Here is a 17099-nt window from a genome sequence, read left to right as displayed (position 1 = left end):
AGTTTTTCTTTCACTAAGACTCAGGGAACCAGCCTTGTTGCTAGTTGCTTCAGATGACCTGCACTGACCAAAAGAAAGGTCAATCTTATCAAACTTCAGATAGCCATGACTATGCAGTCAGGAAAACTACTACCATAGTTTAGCATACAGTCAAAATGTGAAGTGCCAAAAACTTTCTAGCAGTTTTAAGACTTGACCACTGTATCAAGATCTCGTACTTCTGACCCTCCATTATTTAAAATTGTTTTATTTAAAATTGTTTTCATTTTTTATTCTGCAACTGAAATACTGTTGTGTAGTAGATTTCTTTAAAGCATACACCAGTCTATGAACTTACACTGGCCACTTAGCCGTTTGCAGAATTACAGAAATGTTTGTTCAGACAAGTATCAATGGGTAGTATGTACAATATTTCACGGCTTATAGTAACCAAAAATTGAAATGGTGATTGAAAAATGATTATACAGTCACATGATAGATGTGCTCTTGTGAATACAGTTTTGAAACTTAAGAGTCTCACAAACAGAACAGTCAAGATTTTTATGACAATTGCAAGTAATATTAATAACGAGTTTGTGTATTTAATCCCTCAAATCTACAATACAAAAGCCAAAGATTTTTCTGGTAATGTATGGCGGTAACTCCATATAATGATTCATACATATTTTCATTGAAACTACAACAGATAAGAGTACAGTATTTGGTAGAACAAATTCTCAGCTACAAGATATTTTACAACACAGTCACCATCATTAGCAGATTTGCATAGATAAGCTGATACCTCTCCATTTAGTAGCGTGACACAGCCATCCAAACATGGCTTATCTTTCTCACTGCTGCCACTGTTGAAACACAGCACCCATTGCCTTGTTGTGCTCACATCCACTCTTTGGTCTCCAGAAATGTTCAGCATGCACTGATGAACATCAGTGGGTGCCATTTCTGCATGGAGGAATTCAATGTCACACATTTGCTTCTTATGGACTACTGTATAAGACACCATTGAGTCATACTGCTTCTCTGCTGCCATCTGTCACAAAGCAACAGAAGGAATGGACTACTGATGGGAAGATTCAACCTCTACTGCCATACCACTATCATCTACTTCTGACACCATAGACCAGCGTAATAAAATACGAGGTATTACTTTTGGAGCAGCCTTCATACCTTCCTAAATATATTTTTCCCCAGTGAGGTAATTCAACAGAATAAAATTATTTTGCAAGTTAAGACGATCACATTAAGTTCTTAATCTAGCTTGCACATGTAAATTCATCAATTCTTCCACTAGATTGGTGCTTGCAAAAAAATCAGGAAATTTCTTGGAAGATATTTGTATTAATGAGCATCGCATTTGAGTACATACTTCAAAATCAAGAATGTACAGCTTAGTTTTCAATCATACATGTACTTCCATATAATAAAAAAATAGAAATTGAACATACTGAAGCAAAACTTCATGTAATACTGCAACTGAATTCTAAAACTGGAAAAGCAATTCTAAGTGAAAGACAATATCTTCCCTTAGGGAAGTATGTCTGAAGCTAATCATAAAATAACATACAACATTCTCCTTAACGTTGTGTTTATTAAAAATGTCTGTTTTGGAATCTTTTTGAAGGAAAAGAAAAAATTCAAAACCTGCAAATTCCATTTTAAGAACAGTGAATGGAAATAGATCTGAGACATTAACACGTCACTTTCAAGCTTTAAGATCAAGCAATACTCTGCAGGGAAAAAAAAAATCAATTTGTCAGACCGGAAGATGAAATGCATTTTCTCTTGCATTCCTAGTGAAGCATAGACTGTCAAAGACTCTTTTCATCTGAACTGCAATGTCTGGTGAGCAATGCAAGATAGCAGTTTAAAAAAAAAAAAAAAGAAATACAGACAGTCAAAACCAAAAAAGGCCCTTGTAAATTATTATTACAATAAGCTAGGAGGAGTCTCTCATTTAGAATTTTTATTTCTTAAAAGTAGCATAGAGAAGCAATGGTTTGAAGTGGATCACCAATCTTAGACTATGGAAGATCTACAAGACAAATCCTGTGGCTTTCCAGGTACTTCAGAAAAGGCAAAAATCAGAAGCTTAAATAACGTCCTTCATATCTACAACCAGACTAATTTGCTTTTTGCTATATTATAAAGTAAATTTTGGCAACGTACTATCCAATTCCTGTAACTAATATCTGTTAACTGCACATAATTAGCAAAACATTGTATCTATAAATAAACAGATCTCTTAATTCAGATCTCCAACTGTACTGCGTGTATGATTTGGTTCCTTGCTCTAGGGTTTAGGCTAAAATTTCAATACAATAAAATTAAGCTTTTTATTAAGTTTCTGTACTGAGCTGAATCAGTGAAAAATGAACTAAAATGCAAAAAATTGAATGTATAATAAGTCTTAAAGTTTTGTGATTGCAGAAGGAACAGCTTGATTGGACATAAATTGTCATTTGTCATATGCCTACCTCAGACAACCAAAAACATTACAAAACTCAACATATCAAGCTTAAAATAATCCTACCTTGGACATTACCAGAAATAGCACCAAATCCAGCATAACATCAGACTCAAAATCCTGAACTGTCTACGATTACGACTCAGCCTCATTATAGCATCCAACAAGACTCTAACAATTTAAAGTGATATTAATCTTAATGTTATTTAAAACCGAAAAAAGACATCATTTGAAGTGATGCTTTTGGCAAATAAATTGGTTTATAAGTGACATATTAAGGTGCTTTTAATTTTACTTAATAAAAGTTTATGAAAAGTGAAAAAGCAGCTGGACGCTAATATGAAGTGGAGAAAATATTTGAAATCATTAGCAAAGCTATCATTCCAGAGCTACAGTCTTAGGAGTAGAAGAGGTAAATGAAGAGAGACTTCCAAAAAGAAATTGCAATATCTGTCGTAGAGGTGATGAGGGAACTCATAGGACTCGCTAGATCAGAAGCAATACTTGCAAAAAAATTTGAATATATTTTAATTTCTTCAATTAAACATTACACAGCTATCACAAAATGATCTGACAGAATAATGGTTATGAAATACCCAAACCTGCTGATGCATTTCTATGGACAAGATGCACTTTTGATAGTATAATCTTTTCTCTAGGGGGAAAACCACTTCAAGCACACTTCTATGTTTTTTATGCAGATAGGCGTATGGCATTATAGTAAAAGAAAGGACCACACTGATAAAACAGATTGATTTAAGCTAGATGGATAAACTTAGTCATAACTCAAACAGCTGCAAACATGCATACACGTGCACACGCACCTTGGGGAAACAAATATTGCTGGCTGTGACACAGATGTCAATTAAACTTAGTGCAAAAAACACATAAATAGCCCACTGTTTTGCATATCTACTCCTTTTCACAGGAGTACAGTGCATAGAACAGCATAGGTTCATTCAGATCTTCACTAGTCATATTATTCATACGGATAGCACGAGTTTAAAGATTAAAAAGCAGGACTTTATACTTTAGCATAGTGAATGTTCCAATGTTAAGATATACTGCTGAGAGGTACAATTACAGTATAGGTTACCAAAAAAAAAAAATGAAGCTCAGTGAAGACAGTGTAAATGAATGCCTCTTTACGTATACTCGCCTTGATTCTTACTCAGCATTCTGATTATCTTTTAAACTGCTGGAAAGCAAAATCCCTCAAACATGGCTAAACAGGGCTCCCACATACCACTTTAGATACAGATATCTAAATTTCACATTATTTCAAGCTCAGCATTCATTGGCATTACAGAAATGAGGTTAGGCTACAGTGGTTAGAAAATACAAAATGCCACATCAATAAAGGCCAGTACTTCCAATATTCTTTTTTCAGTGCATGAGTTTCCCTGGACAATTTACATGAAATGGAAATGAAAATAACCAAATCATTGGAAAAACTATTATAGATGCCATCTGGTATTCACAGATGGGCCTGTACTGTAGGTCACGTACATTCCTTCCCCTTGTCATCACCCAGAGAACTCAAAACAAGTGAAGAAACAGATAAGATGACTTCAGGAAGGATATTACCAGCACATCACGTGGAGATGTAGCCACTGCATCTCTGCTCAACACTCCACTGGAAGTCAAAGTCCTCCGTGCCAGAAAAACTTCACCAAAAAAGGACACAGAATCCCTTAACTGGATTAATCCTGTAGCACTGGAATAGACTCCCCAGGGAGGTGGTTGAGTCACCATCCCCGAATGTGTTTAAAAACCATTTAGATGTGGTGCTCAGCAACATGATTTAGCAGAGAGTTGTTCGAGTTAGGGTAGTATGTGGTTGGACTCAGTGATCTTTAAGGTCTTTTCCAACCTCCGTGATTCTATGATTCTGGCATATTGGCCAGTCTCCAGCAGTCGTGCAAGTCTGTTTAATACTATAGAACTTTTTTAATCAGAAAGTCAAAGACATTACAAGTCATTAGACTTGTAATGAATCACATAATCACAGCAAATTCTAAAAATGTAACTGGAAAAAGATGAGGAGAAAAAAGGCAATATTCATTGCTGTGATACTGCCATCACCATACTACCCACTGTCCAAAAACATAATTAGCTTTATCTTCAGTGTCCCTTTAAAGTTTAATTCTCTATAAATTACAAATGGAAAACAGAGGAACAAAATTGCTGCCATTTTGTCAAATGGGAAATCAGAACAATGAATCATATCCATGTTCTCAGTGCCTTATTTTCTAAATGAAATATTTGACTTTAGACAAGCTTCTTTGCTCTGTGTTCTTGTGATAGTACAACAATTCACCAGCCATGAGGAATCTACAGTTTTTGTAGTACTGTACAAATGAAGAGTTTTTGTAGTTCCAATTTTGTTTCTCAAAAATGTAGGTAAGGGTTGTTTACTTTTAAAGATACACACTAATTCATCCATTTGAGTAATATCTATATCTTCCCTAAACAGCTAAGCACAAAGGGCCTACAAGTTTTTCCGCATCTTTGATCTGGAGTGATTTTTTTTCAAAACCATTCAGATGCACAACATAGGCAACCTTATTTCTCCCACGCTCAGTCTCCCTCTGCAAGACCACACTGAATCTTAAGTGGAAGGCAATAGGCTGAGATCTGACAGATTAGAAGCATGATACAACAGATCATTCATCACAAATCATCCTAGCATTAGCAAAAAGTATAACTACTACTGCATTTCAATGCAGTATTTTAGCTGCCACTGCTTTTCTACTATATTCTAATGCAAACTACATCCTCGAGGCATCATTCATCTCTTCATTCATGAAAAAGGAGTTATGCTGGCTATTGACTAACATCTCATTTATTCTCACTTGTCAGAAGTCATTCACTGCTTTAATAGTGACATTTACTATGGAAACTGGAAAATGCAAACAAAATAAGATTTCATTTAGATCACTCTACGGTATAGCCAACTTCAGTGAGAAGAGCCTACTTCTCACACTTCTAACATACTACCATCAGGACACTAGTGAATAAGAACTACTATAGCATTTTACTTGCACAGAAATGACTTAGTAATTTTCAAGAACATTAATAACCTGAGTGAGGACAGCATTTATTCTGCACTTGGGGACACACAAAGTAAAATCCTGTGCCTACAACTACAATGTAAAAAGGAAAAAAAAAATCACTGCTTTAAATAATATTAAAAAAGTCAGGAAGAAAACATTTTCCCCCTCAGGTGCATCTAACAGATGCTTTCATCTTGAGAAAGTTTCTGTCAGAAGGATAGCTAAAAATGCATTCATGCTGAATGTTTCTGCTAACACTCTTAAGTATAACTGACTATTAAATAAGCATGTTAATATTCTATCTACTCAACATAGCTTGCAAAAAGAATAGGACTAAAATATTTAAACATAGCCAACAATATGGCTAAACCATCAAGAGATGCTAAGATATTCGTGTCAAATTTGAATACTCATCTAAAATCCATTTACCATGTCTTATGATGGATTAAATAAGCTCAAGAAGTGAGAAATGCGAGACCATACAGAAATTTTCTTGCTAAGGCCTGCCAGAACAACCGAAAACACAAACATCTAGGAACAAGTCATGTGAATGATTGAATTTGTAATAAGCTCCACTTGGTGATCCTGACATACTATTCTGAAGATGAGGCAAAGACCATTCCACGCACTGAGGAAAGAAATAGATGGAAGTTACCTGGTCTCAGCCTCTACTGAGTAGTCGCCCAGAATCTCTTAGCCATCTTTGTTTTATACTTAAGAGTGCAGAATTTCATGCACAGAAATTATATTTTCAGCTTGCTAGCAGAACTCTAAATCCCAACAATCTCTTATGTTTATTAACGGTAGGCAATAAACTCCAGTGTTTAGGTTGGTTGATGAATTCATTATTATAGTAAAGGCTTTCCACACTGGTAACTGCAGAAAGAATTAATTGATCTAGTTTATTTTGGTGCTTTTAACAATTTCACCAGGACATCAGCACCAACACCTACCATGGAAGGCAGTTTGAGCCAGTACTCCATTCTTCCTCAACAAAAACCCTGCCAGAATCACAGTGCAACGTTTGTTCACTACCCAGGGGAAAGAGCACCACCTAGTGAAGCTTCGGCATTATTTCCAGAAACACCCGCAGATTCACCGCTGGCCTCACTCAACCCTGGTATGGCCCATATGAACACATTGCAAGTGACAAAATGATGAAACGCTAAATATTTTCCCTTCAGTGCTTCACTTTCCGATTTTCTTTTTTCTTGAACTTACTCCAAGTCTTTTAACACTTCTGAGAGCAACCAAGCATCATAAAACGATCTAGCTCAAGAAACACAGGACCCAAAAGAGCAGAATTTCAGTTCGAAGTCAAAGCATGAAATGTAGTTCCTCAATATGTTTAAATAAATGGAAGACAAATCAAAGGAACTTAAAAATGCATACAGTCCTGTGTAACATAAGTCTCAGCATCCATGGTTGTCTTTGCAACTTGGAAAGGAAAGACAGAACCAATCTAGACTTACAAGTTCATAGCTGTAGGACACCTTATTTTCCATAGCTTAAAATGGCAGCTTCTAAACACCAGAATACAGAACTAGAAAGGACTCCAACTCCAACATCCTGGAATCAAAGCTATCCCTTAATTTCTAGAGAGAAAAAAAAAAACAAATAAATTAATACATAAAGCAAAAAAATCCCAGAGACAATACAGCTGGTTATAGCCTGCCTGATCAACTGTGTTCCTGAGCTTCTGTCAAAAGGTTCATGTGATGACAGCTACAGATCCATCAAAACAGGTAAGTACAAAAATACAAATGAAATTATAGTAATAGATCTGCACGCTTTTTTTCTGGATATACATCTGAATGAGACAAATAACAAACATTACCTGAAGGAGAACAGCACAGTGTATTTAGTAATTAACTGAATATTGCACTTAAAGATCCAAGTTTAATTTTAACATTGGTGGAATTGCTGGTAAAGAGAAAGATCAGAACTATTTTCATCCACAATAAATGTAATAAAGTATTTCAGGTCACAAGAACAGTTGAACAATAGAATAGTTGCTCAAACATTGGAAGTTCCAGTATTTAAAGAGGACCTACAAGAAAGACGTGAAGCGACTCTTTATCAAGGAGTATAGTAACTGATCAAGAATTAAATCTTTTAAAGTAAAGAAGGTAGTTGTAGATTATGTATTAGGAAGAAAAGCATTTCTCCTCTTTTTAGGACACCAAACAAATGTTTTAGCCTCATGAGTATTAGTATGGTTCTTCTCTTCTGATGGACGCTGTTTGGTACCTTTAACCTCAGGAACCAGAACCTTCCCCCTCCCACCCCCCAGCTTGATTCAGGTAGCATGAAAGACATGATTTGTGAAAAGTTACTAGAAAACTTTACCTCTTGGCAACTTGAATGAGATTTGTGGTTGCTTAGTAACTATGAAAAAAATGGAGACGTGAAATCTAGTAATACTGTGTGAGCAGCTGGGTAGAACTCTTGTTCTCCATAGCTAAAGCAGAATTCCTATGATCATAGTACTTTCATATCTAATGTAGTACTTTGATAAATTTAGGGTACTCTGTAGAAAATGAACAGTTAAACTTCACAGAATAGCATCAAGTTTAATTATAGTATAGATTATCTATATTACAGATGACACAGCTTTTATTTTAATAAACTATTCTAGCCATAGAGAAATCTCAGAGTGGCCCTCTATGATAGCATTAATTCATACAGTAAGTTTTACACTCGCTACTAAGACGACATCCTATTTTACAATACTGAGGGTTTTTTTTATTCTTCAGATCACACTTTTCTTGCCCATATCACCAAATATGCCAACATCATGGTACAGCCATGAAATGTTCCACATATTACATGCGTACAGACAAAAGCATGCCACACGACAAGAATTCTTACCATAAAATACCTTGAGGTTATGTAATTTTGAGGGGGAGATGTTTTGTTTTTATTGAGCTTTGCCATTCTTCTATATTGATACTGATTCTATAATCAAATGCAATGTATGGCTCCCACTGATATCAAGAGCTACAGAGAAACTGTACCTGAGGGCAGAATCTAGTTCACAGATTTATATTTCTTACAGTCTGTAATTCAGATAAGCGTAGGTGTTAAGAAGCCCTAGTGTCTTTCTTTTAAAAGGTATTCAGTAAACTGCTTATTCATCCTGATATAAAAGTAGATCAGAAAAAAAACTATATTTTTACACCAGAATTTAGGGCACTTTGAATAACAGCTCTACAAAATATTTAAGTACTGAAAACAGAACCCTGAAGAGCAAGGAAATACTGATTTATTTCTGTTGCAATGCATATACAGGAGGAATGAATTGTATGGACAAATATGTGCAGTTCATTTTTACAGCGTGGAAGGAAAGGTACAATACTGTTACCATATATGTAAGAGATACTGTTGAAGACTACTACACTTTTATACACTCACTAAACCAAGTTTTACATTCATGTTTATGCAATTTTGGTCAGTTATGACTCAATCATATTACAAAAGTAGTGTTTGGTTGGTATAATATTCCTTCCAAAATAATTTCCATGAAGGCTGCAAGCTTTTTAGTATTATATTTTTTTCTACATCAACAATAAATGGAATAGAAAGAGAAAATATTTCTTCACTCCATGAAGGAAAAAATTTTCACTTCCAGCTAGATGATCCTTGTACATCTGAACTGCACTGAACTTGATATCTCTTTCTGTGGAGCAATCCTTCTCTAGAACTACACGTTATGTTAACTGAATGGGATTTCCATAAGTCAAAGGAAGAAGAAAAACAAACTGCAACAGAAATGATGCAGAAGAGCTGACATTTTCAAGATTTTCATTTTACCTGAAATGCAATTCTCAGGAACATCTTTTCACAAAACTGCAAGAATCTATGAAGATGAGAAGTATGTCAAGGGTATATTTCCCTCTGGTCAGGCTTTGGGATCTATTCAGATCTTGCTTAAGGTTTTTCCAAAATGAAGTCACCACATCTTTTGTTTGAACACAACATGATAAACCCTTCACCTTCTGATGTGAATAACACTAAAGATCAACTACACTTCAAATTCCATTTAGAGGTTAGCAAAGACGACCCTAATTAATTAATAGCTCAATAATGGCAAAATACTTGAAAAACAGGCAATGGACTTAAATATCTTCTATGGCAAAGGCAGATGGAACATACATTATGATGTAATTTCTCCAGTTTCTAGTTTATCAACAGTAGTATCACAGCTTGAAGGAAAAGCTGATAGCAGAAGTAAGAAAAACCAAGAGCAATGACCTGTTCACCTCAAAAATAAAGAGGCTTCTCAGAGACACACAGATACATAAACACATTTGTATACACATATGCAAATAAATTGAAAGAATCATAGCAGCATCTGAAGAATGAAGCATTCAAACAGAGGTACACATTTACATGAGCATGGAACAGGCCCTAATTGTAGAAGGTTAAATAAGCCAAAGATCTTAAACTACCCACCACAAGGTACCACACATACTCAGCACAAGTTGATTTAGCCTTAGAGAAGATGACCAAGAACCACAAAGAAAAAAAAAGAGAATGTATGATGGCACTTTTCAAAGAAAAACTGAATGTTCACAATACAGACCAACTCCTTATTTTGGGGAGTTCAGCAACAACCTGAAAGGAAAAAAAGTCTTAAATATGCTGTCACAAAACCTTATTTCTGAACTCTTACAACTTAAACATTGAGTTCTAATTAAAAATATACACTTAAACTTTTTTCTTATTATCTGAACGTATTTTTGAACAATTTAACAGGCTGCAACATACAGACATTTAAATATTGCAGGTTGCATTTCTTTATTTCTCTCTCATGTTTCAGATTGTTTGTTGTTGTTTGGTGGTGCTTTTTTTTTTTTTATGCCAAGCTCTCATCCCTGACAGTTAAGAAGTTTGTGTTATCTAGTAAAAGACTTTCTTGACTGTTATGATGGCTTTATGAGGGGCCATTATTCCTGTTCCTATACCACTTTTTTTTTTTTAAACCAGCCTGCTTTTCTGCACAAACTTCCAGCAGTTCTCACCCTCCAAATGAAGCTACATTTCCAAACCTTGGTCCACAGAAAGTTCAGCTCTCACATTTCCAACTCCTTCCCCCTACTACTGTAATTCGTTAAATAAAGTAACTAATAATGATGGAAAGTATTGGAGACATTCCAGGTAATATTTTGCAAGCTCAGCTCTGATGTATCCCTCTTCTGTAGAAAACTGTATTTTGTATTTCACAAAAAAATAGTAACTTCTAGCTTCTCCGCTGCTTTGTCATGTCACTGTCATGCCTCAGCTTGTTCACTGGTAGCACAGAGAATAACCATATGTATCTGTTACAAAAGAGATATCTTTTTGCAGAGATATGTTTGAAAAACATGTTTACATTGTATTTTGTTATACAGCCACCCTTTAATCCCTTCTCCAACATTCTGCCTGAAAAGTTTTATACTATGTTACACAGACATGTTCTGATGACAAATTTATTCTAACTTCATTTTTTATTTCTTCACGGTTTCATGTCATTTCAGTTGTAAACGGACTTCATGAACAATTTCTTTTAGCATCCTTTACAAATTGTTTCAAAGTGAGGTTCATGTATTTCACCTGTACCAGATGACAACATATAACCATAGAAAAATCCTGCACTTAGAAAGCACATTGCAATTCTGAAGAAAACAAAACTCATAACTCCAAAACAAACAATTTCTTACTTCGAGTTGCGCATTGCTGTCGATAGCATCATTGTTTCCATAGTTACAAATGTAGACTGCTTCAAAGGCAAAACGGAGAGAAACTAAAAATGACAATACACAATCAAAACAGGCACATTTAGTTTTCAGATAGCACATGTGGGATGGAGAAAGGAAGTAGCATGGTGGCACAGAATTCTACTGTCAAATACAAAAACACTGCAGCACTAGTGATCTGAGCACATCAAGTTCAGAACAGTATGAAGCAGTAAACCTCACTGCAAAACTACTTGATACATTTCTACAACTAGTGAAAGGATGAGGAGAACAGAAAGCAAGAAAAATATCAGCAGGAATCACCAAAGTAAGTATATGGAGCAGGTGCACCTCTCACATCTGCAGATCCAGCCACCTACAGACTCAAGTACAAGTATTTTTAATCAAGTTTCCTTGGGTTGCGTTATCAGTGGTTTTCTATAGTTGTGAGACAGTCAATTCCTTTATACCACCGTTATCACAAATGATGCCAAGGCATATATGCTCTAGCTAGCATTGACAGTAAGCATTCCAGGACGGGATAGAGCATCAGGTGTCAGAGCAGGTAGATACAATGGAAAAAATTAGTATGAAGAGAGATGAGAGCATAAAACAAAATGTAATCTCACCACATGAAAGGCACTCCACAGAATCTAGTAACTATACTGTCCTTCAGTATGAAATTCCTACCCCCTACATACCATCTATTTTACTCTAACAGCAACCAACTACTCCAGAACAACATGACAACATCCTCATGATGTTCATGCTGAATAGGGAGGAAAATTTTTTTTATAGTTGGAATTCCTGAGGTCCACAAATGTAGATATATCAAAGTCATTCTGTACTAGGAGAATCAGAATGAAACCAAAAGCAGCATCCACACTCTGCACTAACTGCAGCAACATCATTACTCTTCTCAGAGGAAACTGTATATTGTATATCATCTATTTTTAATTAAATTACAATGTTTCACATCCTTTAGTCTGCCCTGGCATTTGCATTTACAACATAGTAATAACAAACTCTGCAGTTTTTGCTGGAAGCAAGATGCAACCATAAGAAATGCAGAGTATCAACGCAATTCCTCTCTTATCAAAGCGAGTGACAGCACTTAGAAAATCCCACCTACTACGTCCTTCCTTGATCTCACAGGCTCTAGGGAATACAGTTCTCATATACAGAAGATTGTTAGAAAAAAATTAAGCGAACACTTGATAAAAGCCACATTAGAGCATCACATTATATGCAGTCAACACTGAAAGTCTTTTTTTTTTTTTTTTTTACAAGCAGAAGGCAATGGTTATTAGAAGTTGGTAACAGTGTTCTAATGCTCTTTTACAACAACATTTTTAAAGTATCACACCTGGGAGGCTTAGTTTCTAGCAAGAATATCAGAAGACAGTAAACTAAGAAGTACCCTGAGATTACAAATTTAGCATTTTCAGTACAGGAGCACTGGCATATGACCTTCAACAATTGACACAAAAGAACACCTCCTTAGCTTCATTACAATACTGGAAGCATCAACTGTTACTAATTCTAATCAGCTTTGGCAAAAGCTCTTTTAACATGTGGGGCAGTGAGGAAAGCAGAGAGAATCCAAGTCTCAATCACAAGAACTCAGACTAGAGCAACCTTACTGCCACAAAATAAGGCTATTGCCTCTCAAATGAAGCTAGTTCAGACAGCAATGTAATGACCATCAACTTTCCAAATTAGAACTCTTAATCCTTTCAGACTATACTTGACTAAAAAAAAAAAGTAAGAATAGATCAGAAAGATAAACAAAGGTTTAGAAGGACCAGCAGTATGTCTAAAATGAGGTTCTTCAAAAGACAACTCCTACTTATTTAATTATCTGTGGCACACAGAAGACAAAACAGGATAAGTTAAGCTCTGAAACTAGGGAAAACTGCACATTATAAACTTCAATTACATTTGAAGTATTGTCTTTAAGGCTTAACTTCCAGTGATAAATTAGTGTTGCTGAAATCTAAGATTGCTGTATGAGCAAAGAGCAAGCAGTCTAGTGTCTTATGTCTTTTAAGTGCTGACTGAAATGGACTCTGTTGGAGGGGAAGTAAGAGCAGGAGATTTAAATTTTTCATGTTGGCCTCAGGCTACTGGCAGAAAAAAAAAAAAAGAGACTTTTTCCAAGGTATGTCAGTATTAATGATGTGTCACATGTCATTATTTTATAATTAGGCTGATAGCCAAATAGAATAATGCAACTGACATTCTATTAAAATAAAAAGTATTCCCCAAGGCATAAAAGCACTGACATACAAGCATCTTAAGAGTCAGGGTAAAAATGATATAAGGAGCTATTTATTTTGTTACTACCCTTTCTATCATAGGGTCAAATAAGCATTCAGAATTAGACATGCACAGAATATTTAATTCACAAATTCAGCATAAAATATACTTCATTTCTGAAAGCAGAATGCAATGAAACTCTTCTTTCTCTGAGAACACAGGCTACTATAATATGTTGTCTACACTTAATATTCTATTCTGCATTTCAATAACCCGTGTTTCTTCAGTCTCCCAGATGAGTAATCACAAACCAAAGACATTTTAAAAAACTAAACAAAAAACAAGCCTACACGTAAATACTTTTCTACGTACTTAAAGTGCAATAATGACTCTATAACAATTCAAAGCTTTAAATACTTAGTTTGCAAACACCAAAACATCATTCTGTAGATAACGGTCTTTACATTTTCTATAAAATACTCCTGACAGAATGAGGATTTAGGAAATCCAGGTCTGAAACTACATGTAGCTTTGGTTGTATTTAGTTCAGATAGAGTCTGGAAGTTAAACTAAAAGAATTACTAAAAACTACAAAGTCATGTTTTATAGGTATTGTCTCCATTTATCATGGCCAAATTTCAGTTCTTCATTATCGCAAAAGAGATCTCACCTACTTCTTGCAGACACATGTATCACAAAACTCGTACTAATCCCTGTGTTGATGCTGTATAATCTACAGCAAGAAAATATTCCAGCATTTGTGTATTTCAGTTGCATTAGTCAAAATACAAGGCTTCAAATTCAGTTTCCTTCTGAAGCCAGCCAAAGGCACTTTTATTTTTTTTTCTTTTCTAACAACTGTTAATACTTTTTCAGTTGGCCAAAAAAAAAGTTCTTCATGAAGCTAGCAAATGTAGTTCTTTGTCCACTCTGCAAAACGCTTTCATTTCCAACACTATGACAGACAGAAGTATTATGTTTTCTAATGTATTAGAAGGAATCCCATGATTTAGCTGTTGCTATTAAAGAATGATATTCGAAGATTATATATTCTGAAGTGAAATGACTTCTACCTGTCTTTCTCGTGCTCTAGACAGAACTTATAAAACATTCACCTACACCAATATCTTACTACAGAAGAAGGTAGGTGATTTTTGAAAAGGTTATCTATTATTTTGTCACCTATTCCTTGAGTTCTGCCAAAGGAAGGACTATTTAGTTTATACTCCTTGTATGCTAACCATCTTAAATAACCCTTCTGATTTACTACGCTAAAAAATACGTTGAAGTGTATAAAAATAAACATGGCAGATAATACTGTAGAAGGTCAGTATTTGTGGAAGTTTAATACTCAGTACCCCACTTGCACTTTACCATCAAGAGAAGAACCACTGTTATACTGGAGATGACACAAATTGATACCATCCCCATGCCTTTGATTTGCTGAAAAGGTATTTGACACTGAGTGACTACATGAGGCTTTATGTCCTATTTCCACTCCTCATTTTCAAGTTTTCCCTGCATCACCAACGTTTTGGTCACTTGCCTCAGAATTTTCCTTTTAATCTGGAGGCTGCTCAGGGGCAGTGTTAAATTGTGGCATAAGGTCAGACTAAATACAATGGATAATAAGCTCAGCCCGCTACTCAGACATACACACCACTGGAGAAGACAAATTGTTTCTCTATTCCCCCCCCTTCTCCTTCCCCCCCCCCCCCCCCCCCCATCTACTAAATAAGCACTTTTTCAGCATAGAAGTACATGACAAATATGAAAAGATGCTGTTCGGAAAGATCAGAAGCCTGTAAAGGACAATAAGCTTTGCTATATTGCTTTATATCTGCACAGCACATTTTTTTTTTTTTTTTACATATAAATTCATGCACATTATTTCATTTTGAAACACACTTGTCAAGTTACTGGTAAGGTACTCTATTTTTTCCAGATGTCTGTTCTTACACACATGTATAACTAAGATTAAGTTCATAAATCTCATTTGTGTAAAAAGAAGCCTGATTTTCCAAAACAGTAAATAATGGAAAATAACACTGAAAGTCACTGAAATCAGCAACATATTTGAAAATAAGAATGAAAAAAATAGAGTATGTATCAGTCTTCATTTTGAAACTATTTTATAATTTCTGGGGAAAAAACACAGTTACTGATGATACCTCAGTTCACCTCAAAAACTTATCTGATACGTATTCAGATATTTTCTATTACAGTTAAATTGCAAAAAGAAAAGTTGAAGGCTCTAAGAAAAAAAAAAAACATTGATTTTTCCACCTGATAGAAACAACCACAAACAAGTTAGAAAGCACTGCATTCTAGGAATAAACAAGTAGTTGTGCAATTACATATTTCAGTTTGCAAGAACAGCTATTCTTCTGCATTATTAAGATGTGTTTATTACCATAATTTTTTTTATTCACTGGGAAGAGTGACAATTGTCAAGTTTAAAATAAAGAAAAATAAAGATGTATCAACCCATCACAAAATCCCCAAGCATCTACTTTAACAAAAATGAAAGTGTAGAGGCTATATAAACCACACTGTTGGAGCTCAGGATCTAGAAATTTGTGTATTGATGGAATTAGAATAACTACATTAGATATGCTTTCCAGAGAGAATCCCCAGAGTGTACATTTGTGTTGTCATGTTGTGTTTTGTTTCAATTTTTCTGTTTTTATGTTCTGGTGATTGCAGATAAGTATAATGCCTGCATTCATTTTATTAATAGATTTTGTGAGTGAACACTTGAACCCACAACATTTTCCAGACTGACACATCACCACCATCACATGCCATATGTTTCAATGCATAAAATGAATACATGAAGATTTCAAATTCTAAACAGTTTCTGAACGTGATGCAAAGTTAAGGCACATATATTTTGCTATTCAAAACAAGAAATCTAGTCACTTCATAAAAAAAGAGTCGCTAGCAGTTCCTGAGGTATAGATCTAGTTCTCACAAGCCGTTTGATCTGCCTTAGATAGCATAAACATCAGCAGCCAAAACATTCCAAATTCATATCAGGTGACCACATCCTGAAATCACACTGCTCCATTCATGGCAAAGCACAGCAGTAGCTTCTCTTCAGAAAGGTGGAGAGAAACAGTAAAAACAATGGTCTCACTTGCTAAGCAAGAGAGTCAAGGACATCGTTTCCTGAAGCACCTTCTCAGATTTCAAAAAACAAAGCTTACCTTTCTGTACACCAGCATGTTTGGGGATTCATCAGCCACCCCATTGCTGCTTTGCCCATAATTATTTCCTTGTGCCATGTCCCACAGATTTGATCCGCTTTTGGTATGCTGTAAAAGGTACAAGTGGTCTCAGTAAGACACTTCCTCAGTCTCCTTCCCTCCTCGATGATTAATGGACATGACTTTATACCAAGATGTTATTAGATTCAGTGTATGCTCTAAACTTTGCTACAGATATTTACATTGAAACTAATTCACCATTTACTGTCATTACTCTTTTGCCTGTAAATAATGAATGTAATATGTTAATCTAATTCAGACATCAATGAATTGTCACTCCAAATAGCTCCCTGACATCTCACTAACCACCACATCATGAGAAGCCTCTCCCCAC

General features: G+C 35.3%; 1 protein-coding gene across 1 annotated transcript in view; it reads right to left on the bottom strand.

The window, feature by feature from the left end:
* RGS7 (regulator of G protein signaling 7) overlaps nucleotides 1-16807 on the bottom strand; it is a 227026-nt gene extending 210219 nt beyond the window's left edge. Inside the window, exon 1 of the mRNA XM_085219651.1 lies at nucleotides 16706-16807. Within this exon, the coding sequence (XP_085075777.1) occupies nucleotides 16706-16783 (78 nt within the window). The 5' untranslated portion in view covers nucleotides 16784-16807. The remainder of the gene's footprint in view (nucleotides 1-16705) is intronic.
* Between the last annotated feature and the right edge of the window lie 292 nt (nucleotides 16808-17099).

The sequence above is a fragment of the Meleagris gallopavo genome, chromosome 2 (assembly GCF_905368555.1).
Source record: "Meleagris gallopavo chromosome 2, MGAL_WU_HG_1.1, whole genome shotgun sequence".
Lineage (NCBI taxonomy): Eukaryota > Metazoa > Chordata > Aves > Galliformes > Phasianidae > Meleagris > Meleagris gallopavo.
The sequence above is the reverse complement of the archived record's forward strand: the minus strand, read 5'-3'. Positions and strand labels throughout refer to the sequence as shown.